At 33.2% G+C, this 16,966-nt stretch overlaps 1 protein-coding gene across 1 annotated transcript; it reads right to left on the reverse strand.

Annotated features, from left to right (window-relative positions):
- Positions 1–1,765: 1,765 nt before the first annotated feature.
- On the reverse strand, positions 1,766–16,966 carry LOC106102362 (ATP-binding cassette sub-family D member 3). Its single transcript, XM_013281811.1, has 15 exons — positions 16,742–16,966; positions 16,271–16,525; positions 12,282–12,351; positions 11,680–11,777; positions 8,785–8,965; positions 8,497–8,566; positions 8,256–8,350; positions 7,867–7,984; positions 7,069–7,166; positions 5,948–6,131; positions 4,964–5,096; positions 4,037–4,211; positions 3,305–3,478; positions 2,502–2,606; positions 1,766–2,000 (listed from the first exon to the last, which is right to left on the reverse strand). Exons 1-15 carry the CDS (start codon positions 16,846–16,848, stop codon positions 1,866–1,868), a joined length of 1,998 nt encoding a protein of 665 aa, XP_013137265.1. The 5' UTR covers positions 16,849–16,966; the 3' UTR covers positions 1,766–1,865.

The raw sequence follows: 16,966 nt of genomic DNA on the forward strand, positions 1-16,966 counted from the left end.
ATTTTCCCATCTTAGTCGTCTTCTCCACCGTCAAATTCACTTTTCCTTCCCATCCCTTCCTCTTAAGAAAAGGGTGCAAAGGGAAAGGGACTAAAATTAGGCCTTTGGCACCACACTCATCAGACGAAACGCGGAATTTCTTCCACTTCACGCCTGTTTTCTGTGTGGTAGTCGATTACGCGTGCCGGCCTATTCGTGCGAAGATGTTAAAGCGGGCTCTACCACTGTTACCAACAAAGTTATCAACTATTATGGTAAAGTTATCACATACGATCAGGAAAATAAAATCCCATATTGCGAAAAAATATAGAACTAATTTCGCGCACATTATTACAAAGTGTGTAGAAGTACCCTTAGGTTAGGATTTATATATTCTTGGTTAGACTATAAATCATTTAAAAACAAAGTATTCTTTTGTGGTTAAACCACTTGTAAGAAATAGTTATTTATTGACTATTATAACGCAAGTAAATTTGTGAATTTAACAATCTTGTATTATTAAATATAAAAATATGATGAATTCAGCAAAGAATTAAAGTTTTTTGGTGAAATTAACATTTTTTTTATAAATATGAAGAAAACATATGGTGATTATTGACCTATTTTTATTTTGTCTTAAAAATATGTTCATGCCAAGAATCTTTATATACATAAACAAAAAATATTTTTGCACGCGACTTCGTTCGTGCGTAATTAATATATTCAATAAAAGGTGTAGAGTATATTATTCAGTAATAATGTAGCTTTTATATTTTGAAAGCGTTCTAGTAGTGTTTTTATTTATTTGTTAGATACAAAAATACATCTTTCCTCATAATTAGAACAAATTAACTGATGGTCCCAATTTAGTTGTCTACTGCATTTATTTATGTGTATTTAAACAATTTTTATTACGATTTGTAATATGACTAGTGTAATTGTAAACAGAGTAATACATTTTAACACGATTGAAGGGATTTATAATTTAATACAGTCAAAGCTTTTTATAGTGTGTAAAATTGTGACAGCGAATATATAATCTGTTACATACGCATTATATATTTAACTATATAAAACTTAAATAAATGAAAACTGTCTCAGTTACAATAATATTTAGTTAACTATTACATAATTATATTATTGTTTTCACGTTAATTACATTACACATTAAATTACACATTTACACCAAATCCTTGGTGTAAATGTGTAATTTATTATAAATATTCACAATTTGTGTATCAAAAATCAAATAACTAACTTAATTATACAAAACATTTATATGTCGTTTATTTAAATTATAATACGAAACATATAAAACATGAAAAATTTACTAATAATTTAATTAACAAAATTTTAAAAGATATATTGTAGAGGTAAATTCCTTTATGTAAATACACATTTACCCCAAACTTGGGATTAAACTTTACTAGGTAACCTTTAAAAACCTTATTTTTAGTGGTTAAATGTATATTTATATTTACCTTCTGACTTTAATATTGTATTATCTATATTATTATAATAAAGCGTAAACACACGCTTCTTTGTTGCTTAAGATGTCAGCAATTACAGCATATTTTTGAATAATTCTTTCTTTAATAAAAAAGCCCTACACTTACGTCATGCTTTAGGCTATATATTTTCACGCCATTAAACTTAGGGAGTAAATATTTTGGATAAAAACCCTAATGTGGGAAAGAGACCATAAGATGCTGCCAACATCAAGAAAGAAAGATTGCTAAGGTTTGTCATGTCATGTCATTTTGACATTTGCTATTGTAATTTGACAAATGCAAACAATAATTTTTTTATTTGATGCGGATGAAGCCGCACGCGAACTGTTAGTATTTTGATATAAAAGAAAGAAGTTAAAGTAATATATCGTTAGTTCATGAGCCGAACTCGTGCGTGTCAGTGTCGATGGCGGCGAACTGGTAGCCGCCGCGGCCGTCCATGCGCAGGTAGTGGTCGTGGTGTTGCCACAACGACTTGCGATGGGACACCGTGAACAGCGATATACCCATCTGTGTACAAAATTTCACATATAATAAACGCAGAAAAAATAGCGATTTTGATTTACTTTTTTTAAAGAAAAACTCAAAAACTACTTAATAGGTTTTATTTAAAAAAAATTAAGGACCAAATGGCAGTCAGTTATTTGGCATCAAATAAAAAAAGAATCACGTAAATCATAAATAATTGCGAAAGTTTAGATGGATGGATGTTTGTTAGAGTTGGTAGCCTAAACGGCTGAATGGATTTCGATAAAATTTGGTATGGATGTAGAGGATAGTTTGGAAGAACACATAGGCTATTCATTTTTGTTTTTTTAATTCTACGAGAACGAAGTCGCAGTCGAAAGCTAGTAGTATCATAAATCGCAAAAAAGATAACCTATTTCACTAACATATCTTTGTAATGGTGTAATATTTGAAATTACGTCAGTAGTTTTTGAGTTATTACAAAATATACAAAAATACAAATCTTTCCTCTTTATAATATTATAGATAAGATATGTATATCACCTCTCGACAGTACTGGTACATTTGTCCCTCGACGTCAACGGAGACGGCGCTGGTACATTCATCTAGTATCGCGAACTGCGGCTCGTGGTAGAACAGCCGCGCCATCTGAAACAATAAATAAACATAACGAGTGAAAAATATAGCCTAAAGATTGTTTTAAGTGCCAGGCTTTTAATTATTCTAATGCTGTGATTTCTGACATTTTACATAATGAAGTAGTGTGTGCATACACTTTATTATATTAGAAAAGGTATTTGGCACTAGAAATTAAGAAAAGGTTAGCATTAGGCATGTTATAAGGCATGAATCATATAACAAGAAATTTAGTTATATGTGTGGAGGTACACCGGTAGAGGACTAGAAAGAGATGGATGTATTCTATAAAAGGTGACATGATCAAGAAGGAAGTGATTGAGAGGAACCTACGGGAATATATATATTTTTGTAATACAAGGTGGCAAAGGAGCAAGCAACCACCCGAACCACCTGACGAAACGCAGATAAAGGGGACATTTCCCCTTCCTATGCGTCTCCTCCACCGTCAAATCCACTTTCCCTTCCCATCCTTTCGTCTTAGGAAAAAGGTGGAAAGGGAAAGAGACTAAAATGAGGCCTCCGGCACCACACTCATCATACTGTACCCGGAATTGCTTCCACTTCACGCCTGGTTTCTGTATGGTCGTGGTATTACACCGGGCGAGCTGAACCATTTGTGCGAAGATGTTAAAGCTCTCACTCTTTAAAACAGGACAAATTCATGGCATGTAATGTTGGTAGTGAAGAGAAGAGCAGTGTGTACTGACAGCTATCCTCTGCTTCTCGCCGCCGGAGAGGACGTCCATCCAGTCCTCGACGGCGTCCCAGCCGCCCTGCCTGTCGGCGAGGTAGGCCAGCTGCACCAGCTGCAGGAAGCGCGCCAGCTCGGCGTCCGAGCGCCCGCGACGCAGCATCTCCTCGTGACTTTGAGGATAGATTACCTGGTAACACACGTAAATACAATTAAATTACTAAAAATAATATTACCATTAGTTAAAATGATAACACATTACACAATTATAACGACAATCTATACTATTATAATAAAGCGTAAACACACACTTTATCGTCTAAGTTTTCAGCAATTGCAGCATATTTTGAATAATTCTTTCTATAATAAAAAGCCCTACAATTACACCACGCTTTAGGCTATATATTTTAACGTCATTAAACTTAGGGGGTAAATATTGTGGATAAAAATCCTAATGTGGGAAAGAGACTATAAGTTGCTGCCAACATCAAGGAAGCAAGATTGCCAAGGTTTGTCATGTCATGTCAATTTGACATTTGCTATTGATAATTTGACAAATGTTAACAATAAAATAAAATTTGCATAATTTCATTCGGATAAAGTCGCACGGGAACAACTAGTAAAAAACTCATAAGATTAAAATAACAAAATTACAATTAAAATGTCAAAATAATACATTTTTTTATTGTCTCACAACTAGTAGAAACGTTTTAAAAAAAGTGTATGGAGTGTTTTGTGTGTATTTTACCTGGTCGCGTAAAGTGCCGAGCGTCATGTACGGCCGCTGCGGTATATAGAAGAGGCTGCCGCGCGGCGGCTTGGTGAGCGCGCCGCCGAACAGCGGCCACAGCTCGCCCAGCAGACGGAACATGGACGACTTCCCGCAGCCGTTGGGCCCGCACACGACCACGTTCATACCGGAACTATACGTATACGAGTCACATGGCGTCGCTTGCGTTAACACACGAAATAGTTAACTATTCGATGATATGTGTGTTTCTAGTTTAACCAATCAATAAACCCCAATTAAGTAATGTTGTAGATTATACTCCGTCCGCGTGGATTAAAAAAAAAAAACAAAAGTAAGTAGTCAATGTGTTCTTCCAGACTATCCTCTATATACCAAATTTCATCGAAATCCCTTTAAGCCGTTTAGGCTACAAACGCACATCCATCCATCCATCTAAACTTTCGCATTTACAATATTAGTATGATATACAAAAAGAAAAAAAAATACTAAAGAAATAACGCAGTACCCAAATTCCTACATGTTAGAAGTACGACAGGGCGGCATAGGGCTGCCAAAAAAATGAAATGAAATTTTTTTCCATGATGTTTTCTATAAATTTAAATTAGTCTAATGGATCCAATGAGGTCCAGTCGAAATAAAGTCTGTTAAAATTTAAGATTTCGACTAAGTTTTTATCTTTATAATCAAGTAAACAATTAAATTCATAAAAATATTGATATCATAGAATTTAATTTATATAATATGGATTAAAATCTAGGTTTTTACTAAAAAAACAGACAAATAGTTTGATCACACTTAACTCAATAACTAGAATTCATATTTGAAAACTTCTTTTTGTATTATCAAGTACAGTTATCATAGAAGGTTATAGGATGTAGAACATCACGACTACCATTAAGAGGTGAGCAGGAAGTAGAAACTTACCGCACTTCGAAGGTAAGTTCCCTGATGAGCACGTCCCCGTTGGGTGTGACGAGCGGCACGCGGTCGAAGCGGATCACCTTGTCCTTGTAGATAATGCGACCTGCGCCCGGCAACAGCGGCATTGGACTGTCGCCTGATATACAATATTTTAAATTCATTATTATTAAACTATAAAAAATGTCCCAAACTCATTAACAATGCCGAGTTCAAAGTACATTTGTTACAATGCAAAATTAAGACAGCATCAAAATGTAATGTAAAAAGGGTAACGCATTTTTACACAAATATGGAAAATTAGAATTCGCCTGCGACTAAGCCAGCGTGGAATTAAAAAAGCAAAAGTGAGCTTATGTGCTCTTCCAGATTATCCTTTACATCTATACTAAATTTCATAGAAATCCGTTCAGCCGTTTAGGCTGCAAACTTTAACAATCCATTCGTCTATTTAAATTCGCATTCGTAATCATACTTACTTACTAATATTATAAAAGCAAAAGTTTAGATGGATGGATGTTTGTTAGAGTTTGTAGCCTAAACGGCTGAACGGATTTCGATGAACGGTATAGAAGTAGAGGATGGTCTGGAAGAACAAATAGACTACTCACTTTTGGTTTTTTAATACCACGCGGACGGAGTCGCGAGCGAAAGCTAGTATTATTATAACATCAAATCAAATATATGCAGTAACTCCTACATAACAGTTTGTGTTTACCCTTTTTAAACCAATATTATAAATGTTAATATTATATACTAATATTATAAATGCGAAAGTTTAAATGGATGGGTGTTTGTTAGAGTTTGTAGCCTAATCGGCTCAATCGATTTCGATGAAATTTGGTAAGGATGTAGAGGACAATCTGGAAGAACACATAGGCTACTTGGTTTTGTTTTTTTTAATTCCACGCGGACGGAGTCGCGGGCGAAAGCTAGTAGAACATACAATTAAAAAAATAAATAAAACACGGTTAATAGTTTTATACTGACCATCCTGGTTCCTGTCGACCATGGTGCGGCTGTATTTCCCCTGGTTGACGTCATGCAGCACGGCGCGCAGCTGCGTGACGCGCGCCGTGAGGCCCGCCAGGCGGCTGAGCTCGCGCCCCGACAGCACCAGCCGCCCGATGCCCTCCGCCATCTTCACCAGCATGCGCCCGTACGTGTAGTAGTGCTGCACCACACGAATCATTACATATACTATTACAATAAAGCGTAAACACACTTTGTTGCCTAAAATGTCAGCAATTACACCATATTTTTTAATAATTCACTTTTTAATAAAAAGCCTTACGTCACGCGTAAGACTATATATTTTCACGCTATTAAACTTAGGGGGTAAATATTTTAAATAAAAACTCTAATGTGGGAAAGAGACCATAAGTTGCTGCCAACATCAAGGTAGCAAGATTGCCAAGGTTTGTCATGTCATGTCATTTTGAGATTTGCTATTGATAATTTGACAAATATAAACAATAAAATAAATTTTTCATACTTTCATGCGGATGAAGCCGCACGGGAACAGCTAGGTAAAATAATAAAAGGTACTGCTAAATGGCTTGAGCTAGCACGATATCAGAATTACTACTAGAGATCACATGTTGGCGATCATGGGGAAAGTATTCCAGAAATACATTCAAAATACTTCTCAATCAGGATATCATCGATTTACCAAGCTCATAACATGCAAACAATGTTCTCGCAACGATCCCTTTTTTCAGTATTATTCAAATCCTCTACAAAGACGCTTGGCAGCGCTCGTGTTCTAATTACGACTCAAATTCAGATTCATTTCTTCTGATTGCGACATATTTATTACTAGTTTGATATCTATGACATATATTTATTACTAGATGTTACTTGCCATTTCTTCCGGGTAAAATTAAAAAAAAATAACAAAAAAGCTGCCTATGATAATCACAGATAAAATACCTTTCTAACGGTGATTTTTTTTTTAAAATCTGCCTATTAGTTTTTGAGTTATTCCAATATATACAAAAATACAAATCATTCCTCTTATTAGTATAGATATATCTATGTCACCCCGCTACACACTACACTAACCTCAAAACTCTTTGATGACTTTGTTACGTCTAATTTAGATATATTACCTTAAATCGGTCGTTTTCAGTACTGTTTGTGAGTAAATTGTGATTCTTGACGAAGAAAGGACGAGAGACAGCATAAAATCCGACTATTATAGCCACATCTGAAAAAGAAAAAGAAATATGTTACTATTTTTAACAGAATGATTATGAGTACATAATGCGTTGTTATTTAGACGTAAAAGATAAGCTATTTACTTATTGTGAACACTTTTTTTTTTTTTGCAAACAAGATTTGATTTTGAGTAAAATTGTGTTACGTTAAAAAAATCAGAAACAATTTCATTTATGCGTCTAGTTTGATTTTAAATTACCGCCATCTATCTCAACATGAGTGTAATGAAAATAGCCAGACTTACGAAAGTCCTATTTTGTATTGGATGGTTTTTTTTATAACATAAGATGGCAAACGAGCAAGCGGCCACCTGAATCCGCCAAAATGGCGAAGCGACCGCTGCCCATTGACATCCGCAATTGCAGATGCGTTACCTACCCTTATCCGACAGAGGAGGAGACGCACATAAAGAGGTCCCCTTATTATGTATCTCCTCCTCCATCAAATCCACTTCCCCTTCCCATCCTCTCCTCATAAGAAAAGGGTGGTAAACAGAAAGGGACTTGAATTAAGCCTCCGGCACCACACTCAACAGACGAAACACGGAGTTGCTGCCATTTGACGGCTGTCTTCTGTGTGGTCGTGGTATTACTGGGGCGTGCCGGCCCTGCAGTGCTAAGATGTTAAAGCGGACACTACCACTGTCAAGTTATTAGTATAGTGGTATTATTAATAGTGAGTACACTAACATTTAGCGATAATGTTGTCGACGAAGCCCATAGCGACTCTGAAGTTGAGGAAGTTGCGTAGATGCCGCGTCAGCTTGTAGAAGCTGGCGAGTAGAGTCAACTTCTCCCGGTTGTTGCCCTACAAAAATTTAATAATAAAGACTTTATTGCTGAAGACTTTTACAATGTTTTTTCTCTCACTAGTTATTAACATTTTTTTTTAAGAGAAATAATTTTGCACCGGCTGTTATCCTAAACTTCCACCTGTCTATCTCTAGCTTTAAACATTTAATTCAAACCAACAAAACTCCACAAAAAAATATGGAAACGACATTTTATAATAAAAAAAAATTGAAATAGGCTTATCAGATATTTTTTTTTTTACCAAAGACAACGTAATTCCCACTTACTTGGTAAAAAGCAATCTCCTCAGAGTTCGTGATTAACCTCGAATTGACATATCTGAATTCACCTTCTAGTTTTTGCTCTTGTACCGTCATACGAGCTGAAAATTAATATTGATTTTCTAAACACATTAAATTAAAGCAAAACACTAATTTAATTCGTAAAAATACAGATTCAAAAAGTTTCCAATTCTATATATAAAAAAAAAAAATAGATTTTTTTTAATATCAACACTGTAAAACTTACACGTAGGTCTTCTAAGATATGTCAAAAATATACCAGACACGAATAGATACGCCATCATTATACCAGGAGTCTGTAAAAAAGAAAAACATACCAGTTACAATTTAAAAAAAAACATCTAAAAGAATCAAACTTCTCTGTCCAAGTTTTCTAAAAGTATTTTCATAGTTTTATAACAAAACAATTGACTTCGTTTACAATTACTAGTTAAACAATATGAAGTTTTTAAATACTCATACACAACAGGATAAACTCGTATTTTATATACATTTAATTGCAAAAACAACTCACCGACGGTCCTAAGTTCACAGTCAATCTATAAAGGTAGAGTCCAATATCCAATAGAGGTTTGCTAATATTACTGTACAGGTTGATAACTGTGTCACAGAACTTGTCAACGTCTGTGGTCAATAACTGGTCCGCGTTCGATATCCGATTGTCCAAATTTGTTACTTGATAGTAAGTGAAGCCTCTAGAAAAGAGAAACGTACATATGTACTAGCTATCACCCTCGACTCGATCCGCGTGAAATTTAAAAAAAAATTAGCTATGTGTTCTTCCAGACTATCCAATATCAATGCCAAATTTCATCGACATTTTCAACAGTTTAAACTACCTTTTTTTTTTATAACGTAAGGTGGCAAACGAGCAAGCGACCACCTGAAATCGCCAAAATGGCGAAGCGACCGCTGCCCATAGACAGCCGCAATTGCAGATGCGTTGCCTATCCTTATCCGACGGAGGAGGAGACGCACATAAAGAGGATATTTCCCCATCCTATGCATCTCCTCCACTGTCAAATCCACTTCCTCTTCCCAACCTCTCCTCATAAGAAAAGGGTGGTAAAGAGAAAGGGACTTAAATTAGGCCTCCGGCACCACACTCATCAGACGAAACACGGAATTGCTCCCATTTCACGCCTGTCTTCTGTGTGGTCGTGGTATTACACCGGGCGTGCCGGCCCATTCGTGCTAAGATGTTAAAGCGGGCACTACCACTGTTAAACTCTACCTCTAACAAACATCCATCCATTTAAAATTTTGCATTTATAATATTAATAAGATGTGTTATATTGTTTTTGTTATTATTCTTATTGCAAAAAATACGTAAATATAGTGATGATCACAAAGTTAGCCATGTTTACGCGTTGAATATTAAAAGTTGTTTTTTTGTTTCAAATATGGAAACTCATACTCGATTGTTACAAACAGTTATGCAAGAACTAGCTTTCGCCCGTGACTTCGTCCGCGTTAAATAAAGAAAAAACAAAAGTGAGTAGCCTATGTGTTCTTATTCACTACATCTATACCAAATTTCTTTGAAATGCGTTCAGCCGTTTAGGCTACAAACTCTTACAAACATCCATCCATCTAAACTTTTGCATTTATAATATTACGTATGAAGTATGATAGATGCAACACATCACATAACACCTGCATGTTATTTTATTTACATTTACTTAACATTTCAAATGAATCTTAAGTATTCTATTTATGTGATTTCCTTTTAAAACTGTTTTGTCAAATCATGAAGGTGATTTTACGTTATTTTATTCTAAATAATTTGTTTTTTTCGATACATTGTATTGTGTGCTAATTAAGAATTTGAATGTTAAAAATCACGGTTTACCTACGCCTAATTAATAACCAAGACTCTAAGTTCAAGTCAATTAGGAACAACTGAATTCTCAACTATCTCGTTTCACACAAAAAATATATATAACACGCAGATGTCTCCTCTCTCACTTTCTCTCTCTCTCCCTCTCTCTCTCTCTATAAATTATCGTATGTTTTAAACGCAAAACTTTAAACGTTAATGCGATTATGACGCATAAATGTAAATCTATAGACAACTAAAATCTACATTTCTTCCTAATGATTCTTGCTTTACAAAGAAATTAGCATTTATCACGTTAATTAAAAAAACAAAACGTGGTATAAATCGCAATCGTTCTCTTATCATATAAACCAATCATTATGAATCATTCATTACATAAGTATAACATATTAGCTTTCGCTTGTATTTCGCTTGCTCCATCTGCGTGGAATAAAAAAAACAAAAGTGAGTAGCCTATGTGCCTTCCATCCACCTCTACATCTATGTCAAATTTCATCGAGATCTGTACAGCAGTTTAGGATTAGGCAAACATTCATCAATGTATCCATCTAAACTTTCACATCCTACTAATATTATAAAAGCGAAAGATCAAATGGATATATTATAATGGATAGATGGATAGATGTTTGTTTGTAGATTAAACGGCTGAATGGATCTCGATGGAATTTGGCATAGTCGTAGAGGATAGTCTGGAAGAACAGATAGGCTATTCACTTTTTTTTTATTCCACAGGGACAGAGTCGCGGGCGATAGCTAGTTATTAGTAAGAAGTAAGATAAATATTTGATATAAATGGTGTTCCGCCGTTTTATTTCGTAGTCATGAGGTGGATTACGTGTATCGATTGACGCAACGACCTTCATGTTTATAATGCCAAAGTACAATTTCTACGCATCACCCGATATAGATAAACATTGGCTTCGTTTAACATTAATATACGAATATGTTATCTGTGGTTAGCTAACGCGTAGTAGTCGAGAGTACAGATTGTGAAATCACATGGGTTCGAATCCAATCTTCGGATATCAACATAATTTTTTTGAATACAATTTGAATCTTGGTTAGTAACTTGAATTATATTATCTATTTTTTATATCTATCTATACTATTATAATAAAGCGTAAACACACACTTCTTTGTTGCTTAAGATGTCAGCAATTACAGCATTACTTTTGAATAACTATTTTTTTAAATAAAAAGCCCTACATTAAACTTGGGGGTAAATATTTTGGATAAAAGCCCTAATGTGGGAAAGAGACCATAAGTTGCTGCCAACATCAAGAAAGCCAAGATTGCCATGGTTTGTCAGCGTCATGTCACTTTGACATTTGCAATTGATAATTTGACACATGTAAACGATAAATCAAAATTTTTATAATTTTACGCGGATGAAGTCGCAGGGGAACGGCTAGTATAATACAAAAATAGAATTAAAAAATTGAAAAACAGAAGGTTTTGTTGATATTTTTATCGTGTCCATTTATTTTACGTGAATGCTGTATTCTTCATTACAAAACATAATACATTCGCAAAGAGTGTCTTATCTAAAGTTAAAAGAGGTTTACTTACTTGAGATATTTTTGATATAAATATAACGAAAGATTTGTCCTAAGTCTTAATTTAGTTTCTCCTATACTCCATTTTAGAACATTGTTCACCACTGATATCTGGAAAATAGATTGAATTTTAATGTTAAAATTCTTGTTAAAATACAATTTTAGAGAAAAATATTTACAATGCGACATAATAAAACAAATGATTTTACATATTGTTCTACTGTTCTTTAGAATTACTGGAACATTTAGTGCCAGCATTTCTAAATGTCTGATCTATGAAATGACCTTCGACCTCGCGGTGATAAAATGGTTCTTTAGAGATTAAAACAGACAGCAGTTAGTTTATTCATTATTCATATTTACTCATAAAAACAGTCACCCCGCTCTGTCCACACGCGGGGACAAATAAGAATAAAAAGTTACATCCGTCCCACCTCTTAGTCCCACTATCACCAATAAGGTGATAGATGGAACCGTTAAGAAATAAAATATAAATAATAAAGTTCCAACCGTCCATTAGTCGCATAAGGTGGGACTGATGATTTTCTTATTGTCATCTACCCTGCGTGGGGATAGAGCGGGGTGACGGTTGGGGATAATCAAAAAAATCCTTACCAATGGCATTGCTAGGAAGATTTGACCCACAAGTCGCTTGAATTCTTTGTGATTCATTGTTATAATGGACCTGGAAACAAAAAACACTTTATTAATTGTAAATCAACCAGTTATCATTAAAAATTAAAACTAAATCACTATATAGGAAGGGGAGATATTGTTCTGAACTTCCCCTCCTCTGTCGACAAAGGGTAAATTATTTCGGCAAATTCAGGTGACCACCTACGCGTTTGCTACCTTATGGTGTAAAAAGAGATTGGTTAGAAAAGCCCACATGGAAGTAGATATGCGATTGAATCTTATTGGCAAAGTAATAATTCCAAGGCCTTTCTTTAATATGTAATATTCATAATTAAATTACAATAAAATGACATAAAAAACAAATTTTCTTTATTGTAATATTTTCTCAATGCAAATAAGACTCTACAATAATAATCATAAAAGGCCTAGGCATTACCGATTTTTGTATTTATATTTAAATTGCCGATACTCGTTAGCTTTAGAGTCAAGAAAAACATGGAAGATAAAAAAACAGTATGAAAATATACGATACTTTCTATTCTTGTTAAAAGGCATGAGGAAGAGTTGAGCCGTTCAGCTTTCAAGTAATTACTATTGTATATTAATAGCTAAAATTAAATTTAAAACATTCTATTCCGGTCATTAATATTATTTTAACGCGAACGACTAACGATAATTTATTTCATAATTTTTATTGCAGAGGCTATCAAGAATATTCCTGAGAACGATTTCATAACCTCGTCGATAAAATTTGATAGATTTGTGCCACACCGCTAACGGGCATACTACAAATCTCATACAAATTGTCGATATCGTTACGAATATATTCTTGCTGCCACGCTAACGTTCGTGGTAGACCCTATGTTTTCTGTTCAAATATTAATTCAAATACTAATTAATGTTAATTAAAGTATGTAATACATTTAACTTCCGAAAGCATCGACCTTATATTACATTAAAATAACTTGCATAGCAAACATCTGATATAATAAAGTACATTTACAGATCGCAACTAGGGAAACGGAAGTATGTGTTTTCGAACGACCTTTTCGTACAATAACGAAATTAAATTTAACGACCAAAGACGTTTTATTCCAATGCATTTTTTAAAACATTATCTTCAATATACAAAAAATTCGGCGACATATAAAAATTATACAAAAAAATAGGAAATCGTACGTAAATATTTAAGACAATGCTTTAATGAAAATGTAAACCCATCTTTATAATATAAATCTCGGTAATAACGTAAAAAAAATCTTATTATTAACTTAAAGTAGAATACAGACAAAAAAACCTTGAGCTATCGTCAGAACCGTCTACAAACTCTACGCTTTAATTAGTATGAACCGGTCTTTGCGGAAATCAAACCGAAAAGGCGTAGAGAAACAATTTTTAAAACTTACGAATTATGCGAAGGTATACAAGGATGTAAATCTCTCACGCAAATATAGCCCTCATTTTTTTTGTACTACAGTTGGCATATGTTACTCGTGGCTACTCGTGGTGAAAAAATTTTAAAACCGGTTCAGTAGATTTTTACTAAAATATTTTGTGCGTTTATTAGAAACTCACAAGTCTTTTCTTTAATATTAGTGCATTAATAAATGTGCTATATAAAATCATGACAAAAAAGACGAAAGATTTGTATATTTGTATTTTTATGAATGGCAATAACTAAATAACTGAGCCGATTCCAAAAAAAAATTTAATTAAAAAGCTACGTAATCAGTAAGTAACTATATTTATTTTTTTAATTTCACAAGGACGCAACCGCGAGCAATAGCTAGTGTTATTATATATATGCTCAAAATCAATGAACTTCCTATACTTCATATATGGATTTCTAAATTTGCATCACCTTGAAGCAAGTCACTAATGTCACGCAGTTTCTGATTTACATTTTCTACTGTAATTGCCGATTTTTTTGAACAGTTAATGGAAACTTTTGTTCGCAAACTACGTAATTCATACATGACCAAAAAACCAACCAAAGTAAATAGTTGTCAAAAATTCAATTGTTTTTCTTCAAAATCTCCTTATATTGTATACACAACAGGACTATTCGCTTTCTGAAAATAAACCTTTAAAAACCTAAATTCCATCCAATAAACTTCTGGGTCTTTAGTACAAATTATGAACGACAGAAAAATAATCTACATTACAACAAACAACATTAAATTGCAGTATTCTTCATAATAGAAAATTTTAGTGGTTGCTCATTGTTCAATCAACCCAGTAGGAAACACTCAAAGATTTGACAACAAAACAATAGATTCTACAAATTGATTATTGATCAATCCCTAAGTAAATTATTGTATATGCCTGTTAACAACAATGTCAACAATTACAACAGTGTTCGTTTTTGTTATTTACACTTGAGTATTAAACTGTGTTAGTATCCTGTTATCTTGCATTACTCAGTTAATGTGACTATAGATTTTATACTGCGGAGTTAGTCAATTGACATACTGTTACCCAAAATGCCAGAATAATTAGTGGATTTAATTGTTTTCTCATTAATTCTACCAATGTTGAAATCTAATAAGCATACTAAGTGACTATTTAAATACCATTTACTGGATATTATATCTTAAAATGTTAGAATCTCTCATACATTGTAGTTAATATGAAAAGTTCAATACTACACATATTAAAATTCAATGTTAAAAACATTATACATGTAAACTACTCTGACCTGTACGCATACAATAGATGAACTTTCCAACATCTACAATTTAAAACACATTGCTTACCTATTGCATGGTAAAAAGTAATTAAAGAGCATGATAAAAACATATCTACTATTCTATTATATCTATCTACTATTTAATATAATATTGCATTTGTGAAAATTACACAATAAACTGCATCAAGAATCTTCAATGCTTAAAAACATGTCATGTTCTCAAATTCTCAAATGTAAAAGAAATATAGTAGCTAATTAAAACCATCGCGTTTATAATAGTGAGTAAAAATTAGCGTTTGTCTGCGACATAGTTCATGTGTACATAAATAAACTATAATGTAAGCCTATGTGTTCTTCCAGACACTATTCTACATCTAAAACAAATTTTATCAAGATGTTGTTTAAGCCTTTCTGGTGACCATAGTAATAAATATTGATCCAAAATTGTGCACTTATATTAGTGAGGTATGTTTAACTGTTTTTAACCTGCTTCTGGGAGGTTAATAATAGAATGAGAAGTATAACAATGTTGTGGTACAGAAATTCGAATTGGAATATTACCACTATAATATCTTTTTCTCACAATAAAACAAAGGTATTGTATAATAAACATCATTAAAATTTTAACATACAAAACCCAGCACAATGACTGTTCGGAAAACATGAAAAAAAATTATAATACCACTGGGAACTTCAGCCCAAGTTATTATTTCAAGTTAAAGTTTATTAAGCTTATTTACATCTATTTAAAAGTTTTTGCCAATGCATGCATTGTAATGCCCAAGTGCAATTGACAAAATGTTAATAATCATAATGTCATAGCGCAAGTAAAAATTATGTTAAAACATAGCCATTGCTCATAACTTTGTCCCATGAAATTAAAAAAATAATACAAAATACAGCTCATGTTACTCACAGATAATATACCTTTCTAATGGTGAAAGAATTTTTAAAATAGGCCCAGTAGTTTTTGTGTTAATCAAATACATACAGAAAAGCAAAAGTACAAATCTTTCCTCTTTATAATATTAGTATATATTACCAAGGTCCATCTAGTTATTCTGGAGATATGTACATAGCATCTTTTTAGATAACATCTATCTAAACTTTTGCATTTATATTAGTAAGATGGACAATATTTAAACCATGGTTAAAGTGTTAATTCATTGTTAATTAATTTTCAAGATTGCCATAGACAAACGAGCTTTAAACCAACACAATAACTTTCTAGAGTTTATCAAAATTATCTAATCTAAGTAAGTAAGACGAAAGCACTTACCCTTCAACTAATGTAGTATGCTGGATTAACCACAAATCACACATAGTTCTTGATACAAGAGCAAGAGCTATTAACACCATGAAACCACTCTCTTTTGACCACAATCCAGGCACCATTATTTTCCATAGAGCTTTCAGTTCAGCAAAGAATCTTGCATCCACTTGCGCCTTGGGTTCTTTTCTGTTTTTTTCTTTTATCATATACTGGACTCTCTCTTCCGGAGAGAGTTGACCAGGCCGTGTACATTTTGTTTTACTGGAAACAGAACAAATAAACTTATTTAACTATAACAATTTTCTTCAAATATCTGATTTAAATCTAATACAAAAAAACCTTTCTTGTTAGTAAAAGCACTGAAATATTATCATTTACAGCTAGACTGTGATATCTTTTTTAAATTAAATATATAATTTTAAATGTTATTTCATTTAAAAAAATGATATATTTGTTTCTTAACACTTCAAATATTACCTTGTTTTCATAGATTTCTTTATTAACCATGCACTGATTGCTGCCGTAGCAGCTATTGCAATCTTAACGTCTGTCCTTGAAGTAATTTTGCTAAAATTCGGAGCCATTGTAATACTATAATATTATATTAAAATAGAATAAATAATAATGAAAGCACTGAAACAATGTCGGAAAAAGTAGTCGTAGTCACATATTATCACTGGCTGTCTGACGTCTGACGACTGA

This window comes from Papilio polytes, unplaced genomic scaffold (assembly GCF_000836215.1).
Source record: "Papilio polytes unplaced genomic scaffold, Ppol_1.0 DF824303.1, whole genome shotgun sequence".
Lineage (NCBI taxonomy): Eukaryota > Metazoa > Arthropoda > Insecta > Lepidoptera > Papilionidae > Papilio > Papilio polytes.